The sequence below is a fragment of the Silene latifolia genome, chromosome 2 (assembly GCF_048544455.1).
Source record: "Silene latifolia isolate original U9 population chromosome 2, ASM4854445v1, whole genome shotgun sequence".
Classification (NCBI taxonomy): domain Eukaryota; kingdom Viridiplantae; phylum Streptophyta; class Magnoliopsida; order Caryophyllales; family Caryophyllaceae; genus Silene; species Silene latifolia.
Genome location: NC_133527.1, coordinates 25,255,373 through 25,265,658, shown reverse-complemented (window position 1 = coordinate 25,265,658; position 10,286 = coordinate 25,255,373). Strand labels below are relative to the sequence as shown.

Genomic DNA, 10,286 nt, shown 5'->3' with positions numbered 1-10,286 from the left:
AGTTTTGCAACTTCCTTCCCAAACATTCTTCCCGTCTCGCAGTGTATGACCAATCACACATATCGTCCAGTTTAACATCGTTGCAAAAACTAGCAAATCGTCGCTACACATCCAATGGTCCCGCCCACAACTAATTTCTTGAAAAACTCAACTCGTCGAAGTGCTAAATCCAACCCGACATACCGCCGAGTGGTGATTGAAAACCTCCATATAACTCTGCGTAGATAGAGTCGGTCCTCATCTCCCTCGAACACCATTCCCGCATAACTATATAATCTGTCTCTTGGCCTCGGCCGGCGTGCGATATTACCCGGAATCCACAATGACCGTCATCTCCAACATCCACCCAACCATCGAAGTGGCCCCACAAAACCTCAGGTATACCCCACCGTTTGACCCATGTTGATATAAAGCCAATGGTAAAGTTCCTTCCCAAAGGAGCACCGGAGTTCCCGATTCGAAATCACCAATTCTTTGTTGAACCTCTGCATTTGTTGAACAGTGAGTACTTGGTGTCCCGAACTTCCTTTCTGCATGCTCAAAACCCGACTTGTTTCTAGTGGTTGAACCTCTTGGACGACCTTTCGGGTGCTCATTAATAGGGGGTGGCAAAATCTCTTGGTCCTCCGGGTGCTGGAAATCACGCAACAAGTCTATGGCCGCCCTTAGTTTAACCGGGTCACTGTGCCTCATATCATCCACTAATTCCTCCCATAAATCACTGTCATTTTTCGGCATTTGTTGAGGAATATCATACACCAATGTCTTCCAAAAGACATGAATATCCTCGAGATGGACCCTCCTACCTTTTCCGTGCAAAGATACCAAATTGCATGCATAAGGTAATCCATGAGTCGTTCGCATCACGTGTCGGCATCGATCATTCAATCCGATACCCAAATCAAGGCCTCTAGTAAGTTCTTTCTCCATTAACTCTATGGCCTTAGTAGACACGTTTCCTTGCAATAAGGAGAAAGTACGAGATGTTCTCCTTGGTTTACTCAATTCATCTTCGAGTTCTTTCTTAATCTTCGAGTGTTGACTTTCAAGCATGCCGTGGATACGGGACCACATGGAGTCAAGTGTGAGATGCTTTGACTTCAACCAAGCCTTCAATAGAGAATGTGCTGACTCAACACGGGAAGTTGCCGTGTTACCAAAATGTAAGACCTCGTTTGTATAGCATAAAACGAACTTCCCCCGCGTGTTGACCCCAAGTTGTCGACATAATCCACCATTTGTGGCCACTTACGTTGGAAACACCGCCACGCACGCTGAAACGATTCCTCGAATCGAATTGATCACCCTAAACCAACCATCTTCATCATTTGAGATGACAAATTTCCTCATACTTTCGCTTTTGAATGTTGTCAAGGCTTTTGCATTGACGGCTTTGTTCACATGCCATCTACACAACAAATGCTCACCGGGAAATACTTGCTCAAGAGCGCCGATCAAACCCAATTCCCGGTCGGTGACAAATACGGCAGGGACGCAACTCCGGTGGCATCTAAAATCGCAGCTAACTTTCTCAACAGCCACTTGTAATTCACGTCAGACTCGGTAGGAATCATCGCACATGCAATTAAGAAGGACGATCCCGTGGGTGTCACACCAACCATCTCAATGAGTGGATTCTTGTAAATGTTGGTTTTATAAGTCGAATCCATGAGGACCACATAAGGATAAGCCCGGAACAACTTAATCGCTTCAGGATGAGCCATGAAAATGTGAGTCAACTCTTTTGACTCCTCGGAATCAATCTCGTAGAAGTGGACGTATTTCGCTGCCACCGCTAGAGCCAACATTTGCTAAGCGGTGTTTCTTTCACCCATTTCTTCTTTCTTAATTTTCCTTGTTTCATTATACAGTTGGGTGCTTGACGGTTGAGGTTTATCGGGGGATCTCAAATGAAGACCATTTTTAATATCCCTCGGTTGAACCCCGGCCAATGTTTGTTGCCTAACATATGCCTTCTCTTCCGCGTCCAATCCCGCAAAGTGCCGATCCCCGTCCTTATAAACGGCTACGTTGTGGTTGTGTAGTCCACCACCCTCGGAGGTTAGAATGTTGCACACCACCGTCTCTTTATCATTTTTAGACACGAAATTTTGAACGGCACGAATACGAAACTTGCATGAACACTTCTGCGACCTCCTTGGCTTTTCAAGATCGTCCGTTTCTTTTGGTTTACCATGTCTTTTACATCGAAAATAACTTGCCAACAACCCGTTCTTTTTCCTATTTTTAGCTCCGTTATTTGCTTTAACCAAAGCAAACCCATTCTCGAATGTGATTTTCTGAGCCCAATTGAAAGCTTCGTCACGCGTTTCGAAATCTATAGTAGTCTCGAACAACGGGTTGTAATCAATTGGATTATCGCCAAAATCCTCCCACGATTCCTGTTACAAACAATAACGACTATAGTAAGACAATAAAAAGGAATCATATACTACATAAATTGCGTAAAACGAAAGAAAAACATGTAAAAACGAGTAGAAAACGACTTATTCATGCCTAAAACACGAGACCCAGCAAACGACCGCGGCCAAACATTACTTTCTATCGATCAACCGCGGACGAACAACGAAAACCAACTTTAATCCACGGCCAAACAATGAAAATCAACATTTGACCACGGCGAAACAATGAAATCCAACGTTTGACTGCGGCCAAACATTGAATTCCAACGTTTGACCACGGCCAAACATTGGAATCCAACGTTGGACCATGGCCAAACGTGGGAATCAAACGTTGGACCATGGCCAAACGTGGAATTCCTTTGTTTGGTCCGTGGCAAACGTTGGTTTCCAACATTTGGGCCGTGGTCTGAACGTTGGTTTCCAACTTTGGCCATGGTTCATCTTTTGGGGGACATTTTTCAGATTACGCAACAAATTCAAACATTCCCTACTACTAAGTTAATACGTCAATTAATTCAATTATCGAATAGAATGAACGATGCGCAAAAAAAAATTGAAAAATTAAGCAAATGATTAAGTTGTTTACGTACCGTTGAATCGAGATTAGACATATTGTTAATTGTTGTTGTTGTTGTTGTTTGTTTTGAATTTAGTTGAGTTTGAGAGAATTTTTTTTAGAGAGAGAAAGTCATAAGGGCAGTCATCGTCTTTTTTATGAAAAACGTCGTCGATATTTACTAAAACGTCGTCGATATAAATCAGCCCCCAAATTCAATATGAGAAAGGAAAAATATTACGTTTTTTTGTTAAGACGTTAGCAATAATATTGTGTAACAATTTTTTAGTCATACCAAATTTTAGTACCATATATTGTGTAATTATTTCCAGTCATAACCTAGGAATCCTGCTAAAGACCCAATTGCTAAGTCATATAAGACGGACATGGGTGAAGTTTGACATATAGGAATCCTTGTCATATTATAATTCACATATTCTCATTTGTGAACCAAAGTTGGCTGGTGTGAGTGGTAAGGGCTCTCATCTCTTAAACAAGTGGTCAGAGGTTCGATTCCTGACTCTTGCGAATGAAAAAGCCAAACTTGGGAGGGGTCAACCCATTAAATAAAAAAATATTCTCATTTGTGACAGGTTTATCCGTCACAAACTTGCGACGGGTCAAATACTACCCATGTAGGATAGATAAATTACTTTACGATAGCAAATTTACCGTTGGTAGCCCGGGCGAAGCCGGGCACCCATACTAGTATATAAAATTGCACGTTGTTCTTAATTTTTGTGCATGTTTTTTTTTTTCAACTTTGAACTCTAAAAAAATCATATTCCTTCATTCAAAATTAATTTCATAGGCCAATTGATAGTTTTGCTAATTTTCTGAAAATAATTATGATTACTTGGTATTACTAATTTACGATCTTTCAATTTTGTAGAATATTTTCATAATTTTTATATTATTTTGAGAGAATATAATAAATTTGATTAGTTTGGATGAAATTTTTTTAGTTTGGCTTTAATTTGGCAATTTTATAATTTACATGGTCATTTTGGTAATTAGATTTATAAAACGGTTGTTTTGGAAAATAGCTTGAGTTAAACGGCTATTTTGGCATAAGAGCTGGAGTTTCATTCAATTTTTTGCGGTGGCAAGTATAATAATGTTCCTACAATAATCGAATCCTTTTGGCAATATTACACCCATGTGAAAGTTCCAACATAAATAATACTACTTCTATCTCTGAATAAGATAAACTCTTTCTATTTTCACAATAGGCCGTTTCTCGATAAGCTTCACCTTTTACCTTATTCCTTTTTTTTTTTTGGCTGGTTTTAGTGGTCATTATAAGTTGTGACCCCAAGTATTTCTCAACTTTCATTTTCATCACACATGCTTACTATCCCTAATTTCTGTTCATTGTAACAAGTGAACCTTATTAAGAGACGGAGCGTCTTGGAAAGAAAATGAACTACAACAAGTGATGTTGCATCTTTTGGTAATAGAAATGCGTTGCTCGAGTACGGTAAAATGGGCACGAGAAACCATCGAAACATATAAGTTATCAAGCAAAAAGAAGTAAAGAACAAGATGCATTTACGGTAATGAAGACGTAAACATGATCGGTGAAACGCAAGCCAACATTAATAGCCTTCAAAATTTTAACCGTCCTAATAATTCAACCAAAAAGTCAGAAGTGCAGAGTAGTACAGAGAGTAGTACAGAGTACAGAGGGGTAAGTGAAGACATTCAGAAAATCTCCATTTTGTGATCTTGTCAGTACTACACTTTCTTCCAAAGGTATGTTCTTCCTCTTTCTTCTTTAACTTCTCTTAAACAAAGTTGATGCATCTGTGCTGCACTTAAGTTGTTTATTTTGTAGGAGACAAGTTAAGCATGGTGATCAAACCAACTCCTTCATTCTTCAAATTATATCTCCCTGAGCACAACTCTAACAAACTGGTATGTTCCGTCTCCATCATTTGTTTACCTTTCATATATTGTTCCATTCTATTGTGAAATTGTCTCATTCAAACTCTATCGAAGATGCTCTTTCATTTTTCGGAAATGTCTAATTTGCTTTAATTGCTTTGAACATGGTCATAATGCAGCTGATACCACCACCATTTATCAAATATTTCAATGGATGCATTCCAAAGGTGGTCAAATTGTGGAATTTGCAAGGGAAACTTTGGAAAGTTAAGCTTGAAGTTGTTCAAGATGGCCGCGTATACATGACAAAAGGCTGGAATGAATACGTGAGAAACCATTCGTTGGTCCGAGGAGACTTCTTAGTGTTTAAGCCGCTTAATAAGTCTGACTTCCACGTTAAGGTCTTCGGCATTGATGGGGTTATCAAGGAAGAGCCTGTGAACACAGGTACACTAATTGTTTGAAGCCTATTAATTACCTAAAGCGTTTATAAATTTCGATACAACTTGTTACGGATTTGTATAAGAGAAGAAACTAATGTTCTTTATCTGGTAGGTGTGACTACGGAAGCTGCTGCGAGCTTAGGAAAAGATGATGTTCCGCAAACCTTGCAGTTCAGTAAGATTTATAAGCCTTATAATAAGTTTTATGTGGTAAGGACTCAAATTTGGGAGCATAGTTTATGAAAATTTTGCCTATCTACTTAGTTATAAAGTTTCAATCTGCCTACTGAGAAAAAAAAAAACTCTGTTTTGTGGAATATTGGTATGACTGTGTACATCCGACCTCTCATACCCACAATTTACGGGAGCCCTTAAGACAATGGGGTAATGTCGTCATCGTTGTTGAGTTTCATGCTTTGGTTTTCTATTTGAGTATTGGCTATAACACACTCCATCAACAACATTATCCTGGTATATTAAAGACTCGCACTTATGTAGGATTGCAGGGTTGTGGGTCGGGTGTACACAATCTAAGCACCGTATGTTGGAAATACAAGGTTTTTCTTAGACTTCCAAAATTAGATTGCATTCAGGATTGCATTGGCGAGTCGCTACTGCAATTCACTACTGTATATAACAAACATGAGTACAACGAATCTAAAATCTGATATGAAGGAAATTATTATCAATGAGCATTCAGTTAACGACTATTGTGAAACTGAAGTATACATTTAATGATTCCTCATTTGGAAAATGATGTCGGATGTTCACAGTGTAACTATATTACTCAAAATGATGCTAAAATTGTGACTATTTGAGTGTGTTAATTTATGCATTATACCAAATACGGAGTATATATAATTAAGAAAGCGAAGACAATATCACAAATTGCTAATGTTGAACCATCGCAGGATTTACCCAAGGCTGTGATCGAGGCATGTGAGCACGGACTGCCTCAGAAGGTAACTCTGCGCGAGGAGAAGGGGTGCGTTGTAGAGTCAGTCTTGCGTAAAATAACCGCCAGATTTCGCTTGGGAGGTCAAGGATTTAATGAGCTTTGGAAAAAAACTAAAGTAAAGATTGGAGACAAGCTGGACTTTGAGGTTATTCTCGGAGAAGGGAGAAATATCAAGGAGATTCGTCTGAAGATTACACACAAAAGCAAAAAAGGCAAACTAGCTGCGGAAATTGCAGGTGGTCGGTGATCGATCCACTGGTGTTTCTTAGATGTCCATTCTCTAGTACTAGTATCTATACTATGTAAAAGAGTTGCAGTGTAAGACCAAGCTGTAGAATTTGTAAGGCACTAAGGATATGATGGGGGTTTGATATAATCCTTGGAGGAAAGGCGATCATGGGTCGAAATTGCATCAATCAACAATATTTCATCCTTCAATTGTCGGACCTCATTGGAAAACTAATCCATTTCATTTTCATACATTTGTTTAAATTACGGGAGACAATGCATTAGTCAGTAGCCACAAAGTTCCGTCAATTGCATGCATTAGAATTGTTGGAGTAAAAACTAAGGCATGCATCTCCAGTTCTCCACAGTATGCTTCCACAAAATACATTAGAATATTGATACAAATTTCGGTCTTCCTATTAATACTTTTACCTTGCAGTAAAACGGTCCTGGTATGTCTTCAAGTAGTTCTTCAGGGTCTTGCAGTATAAAATAAGAAAGCGTACAACATTGTTAGAGATGTGTTCATTGAGTTCAGCCTTAACAGTGAAAATGTGAGGTCCAAGTCCTGAATATCACCTCATGTCGCAAAGATGACATAGGAAGAACATGAAGAGGGGTATCCTTGCCATCTGAGCAGAGACTTTTGGACAAATGCGGCGGGCCAATCAAAGGACTGATAGGGGTGCAATAGATACGGCCATGTGACCATCCCTTGCTTAAGCCGCCATAATGATCGGCATGAAAGTGGGTAAGAAAGTAAGCAGAGCACCATACCGAAAAGCATCTACAGTAAAGGCTTTGCCCGAATTATGAGAAGAAACCTGTTAAAGAACGTGTGTAAAATAATCTTCCACCCTTCATTATTTGAAAATTGCACTGAAGAGAGTTATGCATCTACGAATCATGTTGAAAAAAATCGGAAATCACATGTAACATGGTCTGGTCTACCGGTGTGGGTCCCTCCGAGTTTGTAAAATCTCTGAAACTTTCCAAGTACCCTGGAGGAAGGTGCCTTACATAACTCATGTTCATTTTTCAGAAATTAATTGTATCAGTAAATACGACAGACGAAACTTATAACTCATGTTGAATGATTCAGGATAGGAATTGATTGGTTGAGGGTTCCTTCAGTGCAAGATGTATTTGCGCTGGTTTCAGGGAGCAAACTGGAAGGAAGGTGCTTCCTGCTCTGGCTCAGGTTGCTGAAAGAGAAGGCAAATATTTAGTAGAACTATTCTTCAACATCGGAAAACAGGATGGCGGTAAGGCTTACTGTGCCAAAGGCCTTCTCTTAGGTGAGCCTTTCGTTTACAAGCATGCCGGTAGCATGGCTTCTGTCGGGAGCTACAAAGGCGCTATATAATTGTAGACAAAAATATGGCAATGTGTATAGGTAGTATAAATAAGGAGAGGAATTGTATGTTAATTTGCATTTTTTTGTCTTTACTGACCATATATGAGTACTCATCTCCATCATCCAGAATTTAGAGTAATTTATCAAATACACCCACGTTAAATGCACATTTTTACATTTACTCCCACGTCAATTTTTTTTTTGTAATTTACACCCAAGTTAATAGCTCAGGTTATAAATTGCACCCAGGGCCATTTTCAGGGGAAAAACTTGATTAATTGACGAAAATACCCCCGCGTTTATAACTACCAATTTTCCTATGCCTCTTCATTTACTTTCCCCATTTCACCTCTTAACCTAATTTCATTCGAAATTTCCCCCAAATTTTGTCCTTAAAAATTCCCTTAAATTTACGCAATAATCCAAATTAAACGGGATTTCTAATTTGTTTGTAGGCTATTGTTCATCCATCACCATCTATCACTGCTGTAATGTATGTAACTATGTAAGTTGTCCTTCAATCTCAGATTTCTAATTTGTTTGTAGGCTATTGTTTGATTTCTGTTATTTTGATTTATGTCGTGAAATTCATTACTCCCTCCACAAACCTATTTTCACCCCATTTGCTTTATTGCGGTTTTTAAGACGACACTTTGACCGTGTTTTTCGAAGTCTATATGTTAATTTTTTTTCTTGAATTTTTTTTTTCGTGAAAGATGTCATGAAAATAAGTGTAAATGTTTTTGTTTTATACTCTAATAATTTTTATTGTCCAACTTATTTACGGTCAAAGTTCGGAAACTTTGACCTCCCAAAAGCAAATGGGGTGAAAATAGGTTTGTGGAGGGAGTATTAATCATTGCTCGAAAATTTTTCTTTGTTTTTTACCCTAATTTCTTGGTTTATAATTGATGGGCATTGAATTAGATTAATTTTGGTCATTCTGATTTCTGGGTTTTCAATTTCCGTGTTTGTAATTGATGGCTATTAAATTAGGTTATTTCTGGGTTTTGAATATTTGGGTTTTAATTAGTTTAATTCTGTGTTTTGAATTTCTGGGTATTGTATTTCTGGGTTTAGTGTTTATGAGTTTTGCATTTCTATGCCTTAGTTTATGAGTTCTGGGTATTGTAGGAAAGATGAGCAGCACCGCGTCTATAGTTCAGGGTATACAGGATAAGATTCATCGCATATTGGGTGAGGCTCCAAAACTATTTCAGCGTTTAGATGTTGTTTTGGCACCAACCGCCGTGTGGGGTATGTTGACTGGCCAAGACCCGGCGCTCCAACTTCAGCGGCCTCTTTTCGTGAATATTCCAGGTCCATCTCACGCTCCAATCCTGGGTGGTGTCGTCTCAAATAGTAAGTTGCAGTATACATAGGAGTTAGGTTTGTTGTGATTTGCAACTACCAGTTTCATGAAACGTTCGTATGTTTGGTCTGTTGCAGGAATGGTTTCCGATAAACGGGAGGAACTGAAACAGCTGACTAATGAGGTGGTCCTTCTATTTGAAAGGATCCGAAATGTCTTGTCCTGGGATGCAGTGGTGGATATATGCCGTGCGAGTAGGAGAATTGTGAACCTCCCAGAAGGACAGCATGAGTACCTCAGGATTCTGGATGTTTATTGTGATCATTTAGAGCCCCTACACGAAGACAAGCTTAGAGAAGAAAGGCTTCGAGAGCTTGACTCTTCTCCTTCTTCTGATGACAGTTACAGCCGATGAATGAGTTTATTCAAAGGGGGCAGGCAGGGTATGGAGGTTGGGGGGTTCTAGCTTGCTGTTGAACAATATGTTGTATTTGCACTTATGTAAGGGTATGGATGCATTAAGGGATGTATTTGCACTAATGTACGGTGATGTATGCTAGAGTAGTGTTTCAATTAACAGTTGTACTGTTGAACAATATGTTGTAATTCAACAAATTTCTTTCACCCATCTTTGTCTGATTCATCAGTTCAGTATGCCAAGTGTAGTATTCGTTTCATTTCCGTCTGCTAATCAAATGCAATGCCAAAAATTGTAGTGTGTAATTGCCATTGCCATTACAAAAATTGCAGTGTGTAATGTTACAAAAATTTTTCGTCTGCTTTTATTTTTTTTGTGGAATGTTAGTAGTATTAAAATATCATATCAAAGTCATTACACCCAGTACAACCATTTGAGACATTGGCCTCCTAGCTAAAAAAACAATTATAATACAATTCATATAGAGCCTAAGCTAACAAAATCCAGCAGCATGACACCAATAACGTACTCAAACACTGTTGTTGGGTTAGAGAACTTGCACTTCTCAAATCGTCTTCCTGGATTGTCTTGAGTCGAAGACGTCAAAATCGCAACTGGTACATCACAAAGACATTTCGTGGGTTGCTCATCAATGCCACTATGATGAGTGCTTTCATAGCTACTTTCAATTGACATTTTAAATG

General features: G+C 38.9%; 3 protein-coding genes across 5 annotated transcripts; 2 read left to right on the top strand and 1 right to left on the bottom strand.

The window, feature by feature from the left end:
- Positions 1-306: 306 nt before the first annotated feature.
- On the bottom strand, positions 307-1,808 carry LOC141637552 (uncharacterized). The gene is made up of 3 exons (XM_074447047.1): positions 1,528-1,808; positions 1,317-1,408; positions 307-1,127 (listed from the first exon to the last, which is right to left on the bottom strand). The coding sequence occupies exons 1-3, from the start codon at positions 1,806-1,808 to the stop codon at positions 307-309; spliced, it is 1,194 nt and encodes a 397-aa protein (XP_074303148.1).
- Positions 1,809-4,059: 2,251 nt separating this feature from the next.
- Positions 4,060-6,705, top strand: LOC141642483 (B3 domain-containing protein REM20-like). Of its 3 annotated transcripts, none has more exons than XM_074451307.1 (5): positions 4,060-4,734; positions 4,817-4,896; positions 5,046-5,313; positions 5,422-5,484; positions 6,221-6,309. In XM_074451307.1, the coding sequence occupies exons 2-5, from the start codon at positions 4,831-4,833 to the stop codon at positions 6,250-6,252; spliced, it is 429 nt and encodes a 142-aa protein (XP_074307408.1). In that variant the 5' UTR covers positions 4,060-4,734; positions 4,817-4,830; the 3' UTR covers positions 6,253-6,309. The 3 variants fall into 3 exon arrangements, with proteins under 3 accessions (XP_074307408.1, XP_074307406.1, XP_074307407.1); XM_074451305.1 differs by having other exon boundaries at positions 4,069-4,734; positions 5,422-5,519; positions 6,221-6,705; XM_074451306.1 differs by lacking the exon at positions 4,060-4,734 and having other exon boundaries at positions 4,741-4,896; positions 5,422-5,519; positions 6,221-6,705.
- A 1,493-nt stretch (positions 6,706-8,198) lies between these two features.
- Positions 8,199-9,786, top strand: LOC141628921 (uncharacterized). The gene is made up of 3 exons (XM_074442004.1): positions 8,199-8,349; positions 8,987-9,214; positions 9,302-9,786. Exons 2-3 carry the CDS (start codon positions 8,992-8,994, stop codon positions 9,577-9,579), a joined length of 501 nt encoding a protein of 166 aa, XP_074298105.1. The 5' UTR covers positions 8,199-8,349; positions 8,987-8,991; the 3' UTR covers positions 9,580-9,786.
- Positions 9,787-10,286: the final 500 nt, after the last annotated feature.